The sequence below is a fragment of the Drosophila yakuba genome, chromosome 3L (assembly GCF_016746365.2).
Source record: "Drosophila yakuba strain Tai18E2 chromosome 3L, Prin_Dyak_Tai18E2_2.1, whole genome shotgun sequence".
In the NCBI taxonomy this organism is placed as follows: Eukaryota; Metazoa; Arthropoda; class Insecta; order Diptera; family Drosophilidae; genus Drosophila; species Drosophila yakuba.
Window position 1 is genome coordinate 14,533,646 of NC_052529.2, and position 19,564 is coordinate 14,553,209.

The 19,564-nt window shown below is 40.5% G+C and overlaps 1 protein-coding gene across 1 annotated transcript in view; it reads left to right on the forward strand.

Annotated features, from left to right (window-relative positions):
* LOC6534093 (frizzled) overlaps window positions 1-19,315 on the forward strand; it is a 90,998-nt gene extending 71,683 nt beyond the window's left edge. The window contains exon 5 of the mRNA XM_002094743.3: window positions 17,471-19,315. Within this exon, the coding sequence (XP_002094779.3) occupies window positions 17,471-18,003 (533 nt within the window). The 3' untranslated portion in view covers window positions 18,004-19,315. The remainder of the gene's footprint in view (window positions 1-17,470) is intronic.
* Window positions 19,316-19,564: the final 249 nt, after the last annotated feature.

Consider the following 19,564-nt stretch of genomic DNA (forward strand, 5'->3'; position numbering starts at 1 on the left):
ATTAATTTTGCAAGCACATTAACAGTTTCATTATTGCTTCTGTCTGAATTTAAAGGAGCGCCAACTCCCCTACTCATGCCTTCAAACGTTTTCCCAACGGAGCAAGTTCTGGCCAAAACTAATCATTTTTAATAACCAATAATTTATTTTTAATCAAATTTTAATGGAAACTTTGCCGCCCCAAAAGTGGGCGGTCGGCACAGAGCAACGCATGAAAAATTCAACAAAACCTGGAAAGCAGAAGACTCAAAACGCCGATGACCAAGGATATGGAGGGAGGGCTGAACATTTTGGTCAAAAGACTTTTGTGGGCCTTGTCATGCATAAAAATTAGAGTAGAACAGAAGCCACGTCATGGCAGGGGCCTCAATTCCAAAGTCTAAGGCGTGGACCAAGATTGAGCTAAAGATTTATTGGGCCCCAGATTGAAGGAGTCCGAGATGTGAGGCTCGCGATAGCCCCAAACGAAGGTCGTGCAGAAATCAAACAACCCACCCGACAACGCCATCAACTTGCACTTCCAGTTTCGAGTGCAGAGGAAAAAAAATAGCCAGTTTTGTGAAAGTATAATTGAATATAATTATCATCAAAAAGAGTCAAGTTCCAGACCTCTAACCAATTTAAATGTTTACAAAATACCGTAGGCTTTGAGAACCAAATTTATATGAAATACTATCAAACAATGTGACCTTATTTCTTGCGGTGTCAGTGTGGACAACGTCGAGTGCGACGCCTCAATTGCTCGGCCCCTTGCCTTAATTAATTTTCCTTTTGCCGTCTCTTAGCCGGACCAAAAGGGTTACACAGCTCATTATTTCTGCCCCGTCCACCACCCCGAAATCCATCTTGAGCTGCCTCAGCTTCAGCTGGAGTTTCAGCTTCTGCCGTTGTCATCTCATCGCTTCAGTGGCTTTAGTTGCTTTATTCTGCTCCGCTGCCAGGCGACACTTGCAATTGGGATCTGAATCAGGATGGGATTGGGAATCAGATGGGATTCGCGTTGAGTTGGGGCTCTGCAATTGCTTTGATTGCCCACAACACACCGCCGAGCACCGAGCACTGGACAAGTGAAAAACTGTGGGCGCAGTCCAGTGGGGAGCTGGCACAAGGGCGTAGTCAAAGCAACACAACTGCAAGGGGAAGTACCTATAAAAATCCACAATTAAATTAAGTTATCATGGCAGTGATAAGCTCAGGCACTTAGCAATCTCCTTTGCAACACTGATATACAAATAGTATTACAAACTGTTGCCGATGCTGTTTTACAACTATTGTCAATCGCATTCCACTTAACACGAACACAGAGCCCCCCGCCGAATCCCCATGCCGCCGCCCCTGGCCAGCACTTTTACCCATGTTTGGTCATTCTTTTTGCGCCTCTCCCGGTTTTTCTTAGCCCACTGCAAGTCGCAGCTATTTGCCATTTAGTTGCTTGTTCTTGGAGTTGGTTGTTGGAGTTGTTGGAGGCTTTTGCCTTCGTTGCGGCATCTCAAAAATGTCGCTGGTTAACTTGCTTTCAGTTTACTTTGCTTTTCTTTTCTGCGGTTCTGTCATGGACTTTGATTGTCGTCTTGCAGTTGGATCTGTAACGTGGACTGGGGGGATCTGGAAAAGAGCCGCCCACTTGCCGCTGACCAGAAGATGAAGACGAAGATGATGATGATGACAATTATTGCCACTGCAGAGGCTTCCTGGCCGTCGCAGTCTCCTGCCATTGTTATGGGATATCTCAGCCTTCGTCTTCCCTTTTTTTTCACTTCCCCTTTTCGAACAGAAGTGTCGTCTGGCTGGGGCACTTTTTATGGCTTTTCATTCGAGACTCTGTCGCTGGGGAAAAAATCGGGGGGGAAAAGGGGAGGTGATAGAACCGCAGACTAACCGCCACTTATAACTATTATTTTAAGCAACGTGCAGCGATGAGGCAACAATTATTTTTCAACCGCCTTTCGCTGACGCAGACACAAAAAAACTAGCAAGCGCGGACAGTTAAAGAAAAAATCATTTAAAAGTTTTTTTATTTCACTGTAGACCAACAAATATACTCAACAAATAACTGAAGAATTATAAGAGTCTGGTAAGGTCGTTTCAAATTTTATTTCTGCACAACTAGAACTGTAAACAAATATGCGTATTATTCAATTTTAAGTGGGTACACCTTTGACTATTTATAAATATAAGTTATTTTATTATATTCTAATTATTCTGATTGTGCAACTGCGATATTCCTTTTCTTTTAGATATATACTTTTTATCCCACTAATAATATACACATTTGGAAGTATATTTTAAATTTTTTCCCTGTAGTTCTCTCGTTCCATTTAATTTCGCGCTCTATTTCCCTTTTGGTTGCACTATCGTGACAAGCAATTAATTAAAAAATTAAAGACCGCCGAGGTTAGCTAAGCAATCCATCGGTTAATTTCCGTTCCATCAGGCGAACAAACCGACGTGGATGTCATTCACAGACCGCAAATATCTTCCTTTCTCCGCTTTTGTGTGGTCAACTTGATAATTTGCCAATGAGGCACATGGGAAATGACCAAAACATGGCCAAGTCTAGTATGTTTGGGCACTTATTAGGTTGGCCATTAGGCCATAGCCATATAGAGCACCAATCAGCCAGAAAGAGGGAGCGAGATGGGGGCTAGAAAGAGAGGTACTCGGTGACAGCTGTTTGAAGATGACGGACGACATTCGCAGTGGACAGTGTTTTGCGATGTCGTCGTTGTCGTCTGTAACTAATTTTGTGGAAAGATAAAACAAACAAGCCAGCTGCTGTTGCTATTTTTGCTCATACTTGATGTACTTCACGGCAGTGGAAAGAGACGGCACTAGTGCCATGGAAAAAGAGGGAACTACTTGCTGAGTAGCAGCAACTTATTACAGGCAACTAAGTGAGCCAGGCATATGCTAAATTGTTTTCATGATAAGTTGCTATCGGAGGGGCAAGCAGAAGGGGTAAACGTGCTGGAGGAAGATTTTTGGGGGTGAGAACGAGATGTCCACATGAGCTTCAAACAAGACCCAACAAAATTTCCAATGAAACGAGACAAAACTGGCAAAAAGCAAACATATAGTATGCTGGGCCAAAGGGGGGCGAAGGGGCGAAGGAAGGCGGTGGGGGGAAGCCGGGCTTAGTAGCAAACAGCCATAATGGATGCAAGCAACAACAGCAAACAACTTCTGCAGCAACAAACGTACGAACGTTGACAACATGGCTCAAATGTCAGGCAATGGTCAACGGCTGTTCACTGAGTTATACCCCGTAAAACCCCACCAAACCCCCTCAAACCCCCCAAATCGCCCCATATAGCTCCTCCAAGCGCTCCCTTCTGCCCCCAGCCAGAGCTTGTATCTATTGTCTGTGCTTTTTTCCCCATACCGTTTTGGCCATATGTGTCTGACTCGGCCTGCGACTCTGGGTCTGATGTGAATGTTTAGTCAGGGCTGGCCATTTTACCATTTTACATGTGTGCACTCCGGTCCTGTGTGTCCCCCCTCTGTGAACACCTCCCCTTGAAACTGTCAGCTTCCGCCTGCCAAAACGTAACATTTTTCGGAGAGTTCGGAGCATTGATGAGGGGGCGTCTCACGAATGCAAAGATGTCCCTCGACAAACAGGCGACAGCAGCGGGCAAGGAAGTAGAGGCACTCGAAATAGTTGCCTTTATAAATACTATTAAAGATTCTTATTTAAGATATTTAATGCCCAGGTTCTAGGAAAACTTCGACATGAAATCTAATATCAATGATTAGAGTAACATATACTACAGATGATTGTAATTAATTAGCTGGGTCTACAAAATATGTAGGCCATTTGATGTTAACCTTATGTTGTCCACTAAATCACTGTCAGCTTTTCGCATGTATGTATACGGTCACGATAACTTTTCACTTTATAAATTCCCAGATAATGTCTGCTTGATTTACAAATATGTTGATTTAAAAAGCGTCATTAATTAATAAATAAGTGCACTAAATTATAAGGAAAAAACACTACCCACTATGCTATTACATTTCTAAACGACAAAGAGGTGTAGTCTCTGCTAGCATCTTGACCAGAGGTATTCAGTCATAAATGTATGTATATATGTAGCCAGTAGTCAGGTGGGGGTCATAACTTCTCCATAGAAGGGCATTACGGCTTGATTGGGGAAGAGGGCTCGAAGGGGCAGGGTAGTGGAAACAGCAGCAGTCCGAGAAATTTGCATGCAAGGACAACGTCATCAGCTAGTAAGATGAGAGGAGAGATCTGAGCTTCGAAGGTTCGGAGGTGGGAAACTCAAGTAGCATCTGCACTGGACGCTGATGGGCGATGTATAACAGTGTGTATAACAGCAGGCAATGGGAAAATTTGTTGCCTTTGGGCAGAGTTTTGGGTGGTGGTTTCCTGTTTAGGACGGACACAGTCTTCGTACAGGTGAAAAGCTGTCTATGGCAGTTGAATGCAACATTATGGAACATCGGTGTGAATAAGTAATGTGGGAAGTAATGTTGACAGTTTCTATCTCTGGAATTAAAAAATGTGTGGCTTATGCCAACAACAGCTTGGTTCTTCTAAATAAAAATCAAGGAGACGTAATAATATTTTAAAATTGTATATAACGTAGTTAAAACAAAATGTACATTCCGTAATAGTATTTGCTTTAACAGCTTGTTATGACAGTTTTGCACGTTTGTTAAACAGTCCGCAAAATGCTTTAAATTCGAAAGCATAAATTTACAAGCTATCGGTTGGCACAAACGCCAACACAAACCAACTCCCCCGATTTACCAGCAATCAAAACGCGGCCTCGACAGACATTAAGTCCTCATATTTATGTGCTTAATGCTCGGTTCCCTTGTCACCCGCGGTCTTAACCTGGTTACATGTTAGTTGGCTTTATGTGCTGGAATTTTTATGTCTAATGCATGCAGAGGGCTGACTTTTCCCCTTCCTTTTTTTATCCCCTCATACGGAGACCTGTTTATTAGCAGTTGCCCACCCACTGCAAGCCGACAGACACGTAAAAAAATAATCACATTTTAAAGTTGCTCTTATGCAATTACATGAATCAAACAAAATAAGTCATATCTTTTTACCCATTCATATATAACATAAATGAGAGGTACTTTAGTTTGCACACTCTCATTTCAATATTATATACCTTAAAAAACCCATTGAAGAGAAAACGTTTCTGTGCAGTCACAAATATAAATACGAGGCTTTTCAACTGCGGTTTGCTATTTTCTTGAGCGTTTTTATTATTTTTTCCTTCCTTCGCATCGCTTTCGTTTGTCATAATTTTTGTTTATTTTCTTTGCCACCCGCCGTCACTCGTCGTTTGTTTGTTGAGAAAACAAAGCTAATAGAGGGGAGTTTCTGGGACGGAGCTTATGTGGGATATGTCTCCAGACCCTGCACAGCTGTTATAGTCTTCCTTATGTCGAATGCCTTTGTGCGATTTGCTCATCTCGCCAAACTAACAATGCCCGACAATTTCCATTGTGTGCTGGGTAAACTTTTCAAAAGTGTTTGTTTGGTCAACATTTTATATAAATTTTCTATGTATTTATCCTGCTTTTCAGCCGCTCTGTCTGCCACTTAAGTTAATTCTCTACCCGCATGGAGATTTCAGCTGGAAAAGTCGAAACACACAAATTGATTAAACTGTCAACTGACTTTCTAACTGACAGACAGACGCAGGGGCAGAGTTGACATTTCGATTATTAATCATTTGCCAATCGGAAAGCCAACATGAGAGGATGTGGGGCGTAGTAGGCGTGGCAGGTCGGTGACACAGCGACTATCTCTCTCATCAATGCGGGCTAAAATCGTCTTTTGACAGCGAGGCAAATTGCATAATCAACTTAAGCTCACTGGAAGAAAACACAATGATGTTTCAGAATGTAATTGGAAAATGATTCAAATTATATGAATTTAATGTTTTACGTCTTTAAGATTTTTCGTAACTTAGTTCAACTTAAATGGAATAGAAAACTTAATATAAATCGAATTAGGTGTTATTCCTTAAATGTAAGAACCTTTTTATTTGTGTAGCAAGAAACCACGCCTAATAATTAAGGGTATAGCTTACGAGAGACTTTCAATTCTGACTTTCCCTTTTCTCCCTCTTAATAACTTTTACGCAAATGAGCTAAAAACTTTTGTCTCAAACTATCGACAAAATGGAAGAGGAACAGCACCTGTTGGTAATGGTAGGATAGAAAAGTGGGGTGAAAGTTGAAAATGTGTCAGGCACTAAGTCCCTCAGTTAGTTTTACAGCTTTGAACTTTTGTGTCTGCCAATTGTGTTAAGTGCATTTTGATAGTCTATAGAAGAGGTTGAAATAGTATAAGTGCACTTGCCTCGGGGGTTTAAACAAGTGTAAAATGTTGGGGGAATTATAAATGTTGGTGAAAGGAGTTTAGCTAAAAATTACATTTTATTCTTGAAATATTGACTGAGCAATTAAATAAACCATAACTAAAGAAAAGCAAAGTATATGTAAAAATAACAAATTTAGTCAGTGCAAGCTCAAATTATTCACCTTGATTCGGGCTCAGGCTTAAAACTTTAATTTCAAAAACTAATGCTTCCAAGCTGAAGTGGCGAACTGCAAACGTGGAGCCCCTCGAAAGCCTGTCAAAGGAAAAGCGTCTCCCCCGGCACTCAAAACTCCTTCAAATGGCAACAATTTCCTCTTTGTCCCTCCCACTTTTCTCCAGCCCGCTTTTCACCATTCAGACAAAGCAGAACAACAAACACTTCAGATGTTAATTACACGTTACAGGAACAACTCACAAAAGCGTGAAGGCGAAAAGGAAATCCTCAAAACATTTGAGGAGCTCCGGGTGCGACAGAGACGCACAGTGCGCAGTGCGAAAGAGAGGGGACTAGCTCCGCTTGAGCCGGGCTTCACTTGAACTTAATGAGCTCAGCTGCCCGACTAGAGCGATTTCCCCACAATTTTCCTTTCTTTTTCCGGGATTTTCCTCTTTTGTGCTGTCCAGTCTGGGATTGCTACCCTATAATGATGCCGCAATGGAAAACAAGAAGCGGAAAACCCAAAAATACTACAAAATCACGTATAAAAAACAAAAGGGCAAAACCCAAACTAGCAAGGAGATTTTCGGAAGACTGTGGGCGGTCGAGAAGAGAAACTTTTTGCCCTGCGGAACGGTTTATAGTTACGACAAAAGCTGCTTAGAATTTGGGAGGATTCCCCACCATCCATTCTAGGAACTTTGTTTACCTTTGTCTTAGTGCTGGTGTGTATGGGTGTATGGGTGTACCACGTTAGTTGCACATTTTGCATTTTCTGCCCTTTTTTGGCCCGACTTTTGGCTTCCTCACGCCCGTTTTTGCCCCACAACCAACCGCCTTGGCATTGTCTTGGCGCCCCCTGGCGGGCGTTCTCTCATCAATATTGCTTATTTGCAACACGGCTTTTTTCCCGGTTATTGTTGTTTGGCAGTTATTGTGCTTGCTGATGCTGCCGCTTTTAACTATTACACTAAAAGACATAAGAGAACACAAATGTGTAGTTTTAGAGGTGGGGCAAACTTAGATAAACACAATAATTTAATTGCTCTCTTAGCATCACTTTCTAACCAAATGTAATTTAACTACATTTTCGTTTGATTTATTTATTTTATTTATTAATAATATTAATATTTTGTACAGTGCACTGCTTCTTCTTCCTCTCTTTGTCATCCATTCGGAGGAAGTCCCGCTGTACAAATTGCGTTCACTTGTTGCGGTGCTTCTTCTTGCTCTTATCCTGCACTGCTTGGCCGCACTGCTTCGCCCTCAGTGCATCTTCTTCATGTGTCGCTGCTTGCTTCCCCACCCTTTGTTATTGTTCCTTTGTGCGTTGATTTATGTTCTATACGGCATGCAATGCATGTGTGTGGGTGGTGACTGGGTGCACTTGGTGTTCCGTGAGTTGCAGTTGTAGGAGCACCATCCTCCTCCCCCCTCCCATTTACCACTTTGCCCTTGCAGAGCATACAAATTGGTTTTAGTTATTAATGGTGTGTATAATTAAGCGAGCTGCCTTTTGTTGCCAACTTTGCCTGCAGTTTGCTAGAATGTTTCTTAATAATTTGTGCTGCGGATCCCTACAGTCTCAAGTGTAAGAAGGTCCTAACAACGGGAAAGAGAGGAACTCTTTTCAGGGAACGAGTTTTTATTGGGCAATAGAGCAAGCTACAAATTTTCCGAATAATTGAAAACAGGAAATAAAACTTTGTATGGCTATCGCAATGGTTGTGGGATGACTGTTTATTTTGATAGCCAAGTTAATAAGGAGTTTTACGATTGTTTATACACAACTGTAGCCATGGTTTCACTCGTTAATATTCCTTAATTTCAGGCTCCACAAAATAGGATTAGATTGGTTAATAAATCAATGCAAAAAAGGAGGCTAAAAACAAGAATAGGTCGAGCCCTCCATGAATTTGTTTGCTATCAATCAGAGTTGTGGCCTTCCGGCCAAAACAAATTTACTGCATTTGATGCCCAAAACCTTTTTTAACCAGGGTAAGAAAAGTCTCATTACAAATGCAGAAGCCATACAATGTTTTTGTTCAGCCAGGAAGCAGAAAACAAATTGGTGGTTTGTGCTTTGACCTTTCAACGTTATTTGTTTCCATTTGAATTTATTTCTTTTTGTGTTTACGCATCTGACGCCTTCATAAACTTTGATTTCCCCTTCGTTTCTTCTTTTTTTTTTTTTGACACTAAATGGTAAACAAATGTTGCCCAAGCAACTTTTAATTGAATGTATACAAGAGCCCTTGTTCTTCGGAGCCCTGATAAAATATTAATAAATTTCCTATACAGATTTTCTGTGTGGATGGGCAAAAGTTTTGTCTGCGCTTTTGTGAGAGGCGAGAGCAAACTGGAACTTTTCTAATTTATTTTCCATATGCGTCTCTTGCCAGTGTTAATACATATTATATAATACTTGATATTTTTCTTTGCGCCTGCCCTGCGTTGCGCTTTTCTTACCGCACTTCGGGAATTTCGGCGCCTTTTGTTCTAAGACCAGCTCAGGATGTGGCGGAAAATGTAAGCAAAACTCTTGGGAAAAACTCCTGCAAAGTTTCCCAACTGTTTTCCAAGCGGAGTGGGCTGTGAAAAGCGTAAGACACCGCTTACCTAGTTGGGTGGGTGCGTTGGTTGCTTCCTCGTGGGTCTCAACACCGCTGGTGTTGACTGCTGTGGCCAAAGGAAAGCTTTTCTCCGGAGATATGTTGCCTGATTTAGGTCCTCTTTTTGTGACCCGCCTACTTTGTGGTCGCTTGGTGTGAAGTTTAAGAAACTAATCTGATTAGGACAAGAAGTTTTCATATTTCTTATAATATATGGCTTACATGCAATGCTTGAATAAATGATATTATTAAAATAAAATGTATTAAAAATAACTGCAAAATGTGCAAGTACTTATCCTAGTTACCTGTCCAATTTGCATACATTTTCTGTTTTTCTGTTGCCTTAGTTGTACACTTTCATCAAGCTAACAATAATCGTTACCACCTCCCCTCCAGAGCATCACCTTAAAAATCACATTTAACATTTTCAGCACTCAAGTTGAATGAGGGAGCCAAGTGCTTGTACCTCCGACTGAGTAAACTCGAGCCCAAAACAATTTCGTTAAATGGAATTTCCCCTAATGAACATTTTTGTACTGCTCTTCGCGCTGCCTGATTTTTTATGCGTGGTCGTGTCGCTGGATAATTGAGCTGAAGCTCACAGCCAGCACGCGACAGTCGGCACGGAAGGGTTAAGGTTTGTTTGGGGGCCAGCGGGTTAAGGATACGGAAAAGGGTTTTATGGGTCAGCCGCAGGAACCGCACGCGAACGTGGGCCAGTAATAAGAAAACGAGCGAGGAGATTTATTTCGCCCTGTTTTCTTGTCCGGAAAATGGAAAGCTAAGAATTAAAATGCCAAGGAGAGTAAAGATTATAAATCTGCAGAAGGTGGAGAAAATAAAAGGATATTTAGGAGTTATTTCAGGACCAACAATCTGCAAATAAAGGATTCCGGTATCAGTTTCCGGTCTCTGAAGGATTCCAATTAAAAACTGCGATTTTTGTTTTCTCTTGACTTGCGCTTCTCTTTTCCATACCAAATATTATCTGAATGAATTTATTTCATATAAATTCTATATAATTTATGTGTGGAAATAGAACCATAACTCAAAATTGAATTTAAGTAAAAAAGGTGAAGAGTATTTCCGTTACCTTGCATGAAAAGAAGTGGATAATAAAACTCACCATATATCACGATTTATGTCAAATGACTCCCACTTTTTTTAGCCATTCCCTTATTTATGGATCATACATCTTGAGCTTAACCCAATGTTAACCCACAAGCACGTTTCAATTCTATTTCCCCTCTCGACCGACCGCAAATACCAAAAACCGAAGCCATTTCATAAATTTTAATCCTTTTTTATTGCACAGGTAGCACGGAGTAGAAGAAGACGCGGAAAATGGAAAGTGAAATACACAAAACTCATTTCCGCAGCACGTGCGCCCGGAAAATGGGAAAGGGGGGGTTTTAAAGGGGACACTCTCTGCTGAAAGGGGAATGAAAAGCTGTGCTTAACCCCTCAAAAAAATGTACACTGAGGAAACATTGTTACCACTTTAACAAAACTTTAGTACATATATTTTTAAAAGTTACATTTTAAAATTAAAGAATCACATGCTTAAAATTTATTTCAAAAGTTCAAACATGAACAGTCCTCAATTGACATTTTCGAATGCTCAAAATATTTAGTAATTTCGGTAAGCTGCAAATGCTTGTACAATTTCTTATCGTGTACAGCAAGTGCATGTCCACGTCCACAATTACTGGCGCAGACTGATGAAAGGGGGGGCTGAGCTTGAGGGGGTCGGAAAGTAGAGCTCTTTCGGCTGCTCACTAATTACTTTGCCACCTTCAGCGCATTATGAGAATGCGAGTGCTCGCCGACAGAGGGCGCCACACTTAATGTCAAGCATATGCCCCGAGCTCACTGCTTGCGGTTACCTCTATCTGTCTCTGTCTCTATCTAAGCCTTGTCTCCTTGCCTTGTCTCTTTCTCTCTCGCCAGCAGCTCTCCTTCCTTTTCTAACCTGCTCGCTTTCATTTAAATATGACGCAAAGAAGAAAAGCGAAAAATAAAGGAATGCTAAAACACAAAACGAATGCGATGATATGACGCGAGTGCGAGATTGGGTGTCAGTGTGCTCATGGCGATGAAAAGCGCCGTCAGTGCGAGTGAGCGAGGTATACATAGGTGCAGCATCTGCACACTGAACTAAATGAAGTATACGCCACGTGCACCGGGGAACGGTCATGTAACTACATAGTTGAGTTGAATATAAATTATGATTTTTTCTAATCTTTCTAATCGTTCTAAAAAAACAAATTTTAACGAGTTGAACATATGCAACAAATGCATTCGTATTTATTTTTCCTTGTGCATTAATATTACACGATATTAGATGGATGATTTGTACGTTCAAAAGGAGGGTGTCCCTACAAAAGGCAAAACATTTCTTTTATTGCTCCTAAGTGCAATTTGAAGAATAAAAAACCGAGGACAGCGTATGGTGAAGTACTTTTTGTACTGTTAGCTAAAAAGATAAAGATCCGAATGATGGCAGGTTGAAGGATTTCCAAGCTGCAGCATTTCTGTATGCAATTATAAGTCTCTACCCCACTTGAACCACTACAATTCCCTCTCTTAACACGACTAACACAACATGTTCATTCAACAATCAGCAACATTCCATATGTTGCATGCCACACAAACTAGCGCAGAACTTGGTCCACTTCAGAACACTCATACCCACAGTGAAACCACCGCAACACAACCCTTCTGCCAGTCAACTAATAACTAAATCTGCTCGCACTAAACAAAATAAGTTTAAATTATTGGAATTTGAATGTTATTTCTAAATATTTTACTATTGACTTTGACAGTAACATCTTTGGAATTATTTCGTTGGCCTTAGAACATCCAAATTAGATTAAGTTGTGTGTAGTTTCTGTGATCCCATAGAGCTCTTCTTTCGACTTTGGGAGGCTCCACGGCCATCTCCGCCCCCACTTCGAGCACATTTGCTTACAACTTTGAACTTTCGACATCCAAGTGTGCTGGTTGGTGAGCTTGTAGTCGTGTTGGGGGCTTCCTCTACATGCAAATTGAAATTGTTTGCCTTGTCTCAGTGTGTGAACCGAATTGAACCTTGGCCAGTGTTGTTGCCGCCAGCTGTTGTTGTTCCTAATTGTCGCTGTTGTTGCTGGTTTAGTTGTTGATGGTGTCGCCGGTGTCGACACGTTATATAAATTCCCAACGAATTTTGGGACAAACATTTATTCTACCCCTTCCATTGCCCCCTCTATGTTTCGCATTCAAATATTTGCAGCAACTATAAATGTGAAACACGAGGCAGAAACAACACCACTTAATGTAACTTAAGGAACATGTTCCATCTACACAAAAGACTTAGAGTACTGCTAAAATGTAAAATGAATTTAATATTTCAAATGAAAATTTTATTAAAAATGTACTAAAAGCAATCATGCTTCAATCAGTCAATAGTAAGGATTTATACTAGTATTGCAACCCGATTTCAACACTTTGAAATTCGCGAGAGTATCAATGTCAACAACAAATTGAAGTTCTATATATAATTCCCTTTTTTTTACTGTGCATCCTTTTTTCAACATCACCTCTGCGGTTGCCTCATGAACTTTTACTAAATAAAATACCCAACCAAAAAACATCAAATTGTAAAAAAAAGTAATAATTTAAACCTTTTTTAGGGGCAGTGGGTTGCTAATGACACTTGTCGCGTGTGCGGATTTTATGTTCTTGCTGTTTTTACTCTGCATTTTCCTGCATTTTCCATTTTGTGTATTTCGCTTCTCCGTTGCACATTTCCATATTTAATTGCGCATCTTGATAAGAGTGACTCCCCCTTTCCTCCCCCACCGCCGCGTTTTTCCAACAACAACGTTTTGCTGTTGACATTTTCAATGCGAAATTATGCGACACGGCAACTCTTTTTCCTCCTTGTCCCACTTGCTGTTTTTCTTTTTTTTCGCCAGTTAGCGTTTTCTTTGTTATTCATTAGCTGCCGTTGCTGCTGACCTCAATTTTTATTGCCTGCCACGTTTTTAATGTCGCGTGTCGCAGGTTTTAGTTGTTTTTTTACGTTTTTCTGCGGCTTGGTTACGAATTTTTTCTTTAATTTAGCAGTTGAGCAACAGGTTGTTGAACTTATATTTTTGGCAAGGGTTTATTCTTGTACTTCGCCGAAACATTTAAGTGATGTCCAAAAGATGTAATCAAAATGTGCATTACGTGAGCGATTTTTTAAATAGCGTTTCAACATTTTTAATTTAAGTTTAAATTAAAATTTTGAACTTTTTTTATGCAGCGTCCATCATTTATTGATGAGAGTAATTATAAAATGTTTTGAATTCCGAAAATGTGTTTATTTTTACGATAATATATTAAAATGCTTATAAAGCCTTATAAGTATACTGTTTAAAAACCCTTACATTAGTTCTCAAATTAAAGGCCATTGCAAGAATACAAATTGCATAATAGACTGCTTTTCCCTTAACCCCACAAAGTGGGGTCATTATTACCCATGGCAATTTTATGACTTTGTTGTCAAAATGTTTATCTAACACTTGAGAAGCATTGTCCATAAAATGATGAAAGAAAACGCATTAAGCGAGCAAATAAACTTTTATTGAGATAGAATTCTCGTTACTAAAACAGATGTGTCCCAGCTTTATCCCCCCTCCCCCCATCCACACCCATGGAGCACCACAAGCCACTCGACGAATGGGTCAACACTCAGAAAGAACAAATAGCAAACGAACGATCATAAGTTCAAGGGTTTGAAGGGGGCGGCATATACACATCTATAGGGAGTGTAAGGGACCAACATCGCAGCTCCACAATTGTTTTATAATTATTTTATCATGAACAATGGAGAAAGAAATAAGTGAAATGAAAGCATAAAACAACAAAAAAGATACCCTGCAATGCACTTTGAAATAATAGTAAGCTGAGTATAGGCTATAAGAATATATAAAAGATTGGCAATTACTTACGTAACATTATGACAAATATTAAAAATACAAACCAATAGCACCAATTAACTTTTAGTTGCGATAAAGCAAGCTAAGATTATTGCACGTGCACCAGAGTTTTCCAGCATGCCCGAGCAGTTGGCCAGCGAGTAGCGGGTAGCATAAAAGGAAAATTGCTTAATTTATGTGTCATTTATCTAAATGGAGCAGCCGAGCAAAAGCAATGAAAGCAAAGAGCCAATGACGCCTGCTCCGTCTCCCCATTATTATTTTTATAAAGCTCCGCGATAAGCCACTGTCAGTCGGTGCAATGGGAGCCAAAGGGGGCCAAGGGGTAGGAGAAGGGGGCCTAAGGGGCCCCCAGAGTAATTAAAAATCTTCAACTCTCGTTGTTTCTGCTGTCTTCTGCTGGCGACAATAATCGCCGACAGTGTGTGGAAAAGAGACACACAAAGGGGCACAGGGCGGCGGACAGAACATGCGATTAAAATTTTAAATGACAGTTGACAGTTTCATCATCAGCATGTGTACAAGAGTTTTACATAGATATGAGGCAGATAGTGGCTTTCAGGGAGTTCCGGGGGCCGTCGGCAACAGGAACTGGTGAGCAGGTGAAATGTCATATGAGATCGACTTTGCTGCGGAAACTGAAAACCAGAAAGAGGGCACCTGATGAGAAGGAGCGCAAAGTATGCAAATGCTTCTCAGTTACCTGTATCTTGACTTGTATGTGTCCCGAGGAATTAATATCAGTTGGCATTTCTGTAAAAATATATATCGATTTATATCTGGTAACATACAAGTTTCCTTTGAGCTAAGAGGCTTGCTGCACAATTTATTGAATTCCAAAGTAAATACATCAAAACAAGCACTTCAATTGTGTGGAATCAGTCTGTTACTAAAGAAATAGTGCCTAATATCTTACTTGAACAAAGCAATAGCTTTGTTGGTGTCTAAATTCCAGTATTGGACCAACTTATTAACACCTTTTGTGATTATTGTCTTGCCAAAGCCAAAGAGCTAAAGAGTACCATCAACCAGAACAATGGCAACAAATGCAGCTTCTTCTCATAATGAAATGCAATGTGGCATTGGCTAAAAATGGAATTCTGTTGCATGCACTTCATCAAGAGAAGGAAAAGGAGATGAGGGAGAAGAGTCCCTGACTGACTGGCTGACAGCTGAAAAAGTCACCTCACTCTCGTCCCAACCCCTGTGGAACCCGTTTCTCTCAGTGCAACATGCATTCCTCATGCCATACAAAACAATTGACATGCATTGTTGCTGCTGCTGCTGCTGCAGCAGGCATGTTGCTCTTGCTGCTGGGATGTTGCTGCATCTCTCAGTTCCTGGCAGCCTCTCAACTGCAGAACCTCAGAAATTGTCACAGCAACTTGTGCCGCGTACAATTTTCCAAAATGAAGCTGAATTAAGTGAAAAAACTCAAAACTGGTTTCCAAAGATGCAGACAGAGAAAACACTTCATAAAGAATCAAAATCAAAACATAAAAATCCATCAACAATGTCTTTCTACGTCTTTCTAAAATACCAATCAAATCAATCAATTAGCATAACTAGATGTATGGAATAGATTGTATACAGTGATCCCGCTGTAGTTTTCTCTCAGTGATACTTTTAGCAATAAGGACACGAATAGAACTGGTTCTTTGTATAGGCCCTGCTCTTCATTTATCAATACCTGATCGGAGACCGAAAGTCCGGTTTCCCTGGTTGGTGCATTTCATTTGATTTTATTCCATTCGGACTGCAAACCATTCTCAGGCTCAGATATAAATTAAGATCCATATCGGAAGGGAAACTGGAACTGCGATTGAGTTGGTGGAAATCGAAAGAAGCCAACGGCAGGTGGCATTTCGTATCGGAGTTTGGGATATGATCCCGATTCATATCCAGACCCAGAATTGTGATTTATATTCAATAGTTGTTTACGTGGGCTTAGCTCATTATTTCATTTGGTTAAATTTTCACTTGCAAAGAATTCTTCTAGGTAAATTCTTTACCACAGAGGATGTGGTAAAGGCCGACTGCCTGCTGTTATTTATTGTATTCGTTTATCGGCGTTTTCCCGGTTTTCAGCTCGCTTAATTTGCCCGCTCCAGTCTCAAGTAACCCTCTTCTGTTCGATTTAGCTATTTTCTCTCATTCTGGCAAAGCCAGGCTCTTGGTTTGTCAGCATGACATGACTGTTATGGTATAAAGTTATATTTCAGGCTTCCACTCGTAGATAACTTCAAAGGCTGGCGATTTGTAAAGGCGCCATCTGGCGTTGAGAATGCGAATTCAATGGCTATAAATGTCAGGCCATCGATGGGTTAAGGATTTATGCTATAGGCGGTACCATTAAATCGGGATTACAATGTTTGGGGCTTGGGAAACGATTCCATGCCAAGGAATTTTGTTTAAGATATCCCCTCAAAATCTACATATTTCTAATGCCATATCACAGCTAAAAAACAAAAGTGGAACGAGGCGCATTAATTGAAAGTATTTACAACTCAACGAAGCGTGGCAAATTTCCCAGCGGCAACAGCCTGGAAAAGCGCGACCAGTTTTATTTTTCACAGGGAAACCCAAATTAACATGTCACCTATAAGGAGAAAAAGAGCGAAAGGCAGAAGCTTCGACGGGGGGCTAATCGATAATTTATGAGCGGAAATATGGCACGCCGAACGAATGATGGATTAATTTGTGGTACGGGAAGCGGGGGGCAGGTGTGAGCTGGGTATATTGTAACATGTTTATAAATAACGCTAATGAGCGGGGGTGATCGGGTGGCGGGGGGAGGTGGTGCAACGTTACCGCTCGTAAAATGTTTAAACAAGCGGCGCATTGACTTTGAACTAAAAAAAAAGGGAGGGGGTGCGGTGGGGAGGGCCCCACAGACGCTGCTGTTTGGGGTTATCGTTGGGTAAATATTTACACCGAAAGAGGTACATGAAATGGTAAAATTAAACATTGTTTATCTCCCGCGTTTCCCCCTTCTGCAGTCAACGGGTATTTTCAACTCATATCCCGCGCAATTGTTGACATTAATTAATGTTTAGTTTAAAAGGTCAATGGGTTTTGTTGGCAGTGTCCCAATAAAAGAGTTTACCTGTGGTCTTAACAAATGATGAAATATCACTTTGGATTAACACCTCTGCGAGGCTGGCACTGAAAAAAATAATAATACTTTGAAAGCCAGAACAATTAAAGTTACTCAATCAAAATTAAATTATATCATTTTGAAGATAACTATTTACGAAGAAAAACTTTAATGCTACACCTTAAAATAGGATACTTTTATTCAGATACATATTTCTGTAAATACAAATATTCAAATATTTAAATTTTTTTCTTTTTATGTTACTTTCAGGTGACATTCTCTCCGGCGTTTGCTTCGTGGGCCAGCTGGACACACACTCCCTGGGCGCGTTCCTGATCCTTCCACTCTGCATTTATCTCTCGATCGGAGCACTTTTCCTGCTAGCCGGATTTATTTCGCTTTTCCGGATCCGTACGGTTATGAAAACGGACGGAAAGAGGACAGACAAACTGGAGCGCCTGATGCTGCGAATAGGTTTCTTCTCTGGACTTTTCATACTGCCCGCCGTGGGATTGCTGGGCTGCTTGTTCTACGAGTACTACAACTTTGACGAGTGGATGATCCAGTGGCACAGGGACATCTGCAAGCCCTTCTCCATCCCGTGCCCGGCAGCCAGGGCGCCGGGATCGCCAGAAGCCCGCCCCATCTTCCAGATCTTTATGGTCAAGTACCTTTGCTCCATGCTGGTGGGGGTCACTTCCAGCGTTTGGCTGTATTCCAGCAAGACGATGGTCAGCTGGCGGAACTTCGTGGAGAGGCTACAGGGCAAGGAGCCACGGACCCGGGCGCAGGCGTACGTCTAGTATGAGACGGGTCCGGCGGGCGGGGCCAAGTCCACGCCCCTTACTCCCGAACCGGAGGCGGCCAACGAGAGTTACTTAGAGTTTAGCACATAGACGGTCCCTAGCTCCGCTCCACAAAGTAAAACGCAGTCGTAGTTCTTAGTGGCTTTGTATAAAGTTCATCATCTACCCACGTATGTCCCCTTAAATCCATGAAAATGAGAAAATCAAAAGTTGACCCTAGGCTATTGTTTGAGTTAAAAGTACATTAGTTGATACGAAAGCAAGCTTGTTGAACCAAAACTACGCGTATAAGTTGAGACTCTAGCTCTAAGTCGAGTTGTATTCTGTAGGATTTCATTGCTTTCGTGGTATACGAACCTGTAGCATCTATGGTATTTCATTTCTGACGCAAGTTTTAAGTTAGGTTCCGATTTTTTGAAAGCTTTAAATGTGCCCTACGATTAATGAACATGTAGCTATAAATTAGGTATTACGAATACGATATGAATGTTAGGCATTGAAAGGATGTGAGCCTGGGCTGTTCTGCAGTAGATTTCATAAGTCAAGGCTTGAAATTTCATTCATTATTCACAGATGAAATAATTTCCACCCAGACACAATAATTATGCATATATAGCACACAATTCGTACATAAAACAATGCAGTTTGGTGCTCACATCTATGCTTCATCTATGTATAAACAAAAAGGAAACCATAAACTATATAAATGTATTATGTAGCAATAAATGTCCTCCATGTGCTAAACTTAATGCAAATACGATTATTATAATTTTAACTATAACTCTAACTGTATTTGTATTTGTAATTCTAACTGTAATTGTATATTTGTTGAACTAATTAATTCTAAACGCGTAATGGAATGATTTTTAATTCGATTTTTAAATGACGTTGTAGTCATAGCACATAAGTGAACAAACAAACAAAACACGCAAAAATTTTGTTGCCACTTTATGGAAATTTTTCCCTTCACCCCAACTAAATAAGAGTGGAAACTGCCATTTAAATATTTGTAGACACATGCAAAAATCACCGAAATGAAGAAAGGAAGCACTGCGATGTTTGCCAACTGTTGAGCATTTGTTTTCAGCGCATTTAATTGAGTCCTCGATTTAAATTGGCACTAGTAGTACGTGAAATTATGTCCAAGCCAGATTTGTGTAGCATTTAAGCTGATGGAAATGCATATTAATTATAGCAATTATCGATAGTCGGTGTAACATAGCGAATGCCCAGCGGCAAGCGAACAATTATAAGTGTATAAAACAAATATAAACAGAACATCATTGAGGCATTCAATGGCAAACACAAACGGAAAATGCAAAAATAAAACTTTATTTTATTGTTAAAGACTGAAATATAAAAACGGTGTTTTCAATTGGACTGGGAAGCCCTTTGGCACTTTTTTCATTACTTAAGTTTATTCTTGTCGCAGCATAACGCCAATTGGAGTTTAGTAATCACAAGTATAATGGGTTCGAAGCTTTCCGTTGTCTTGGTATATCTAATTTGATTTTAGTGGTTAACGACTGAAATCTTTCGTATCTTAAATATAAATATT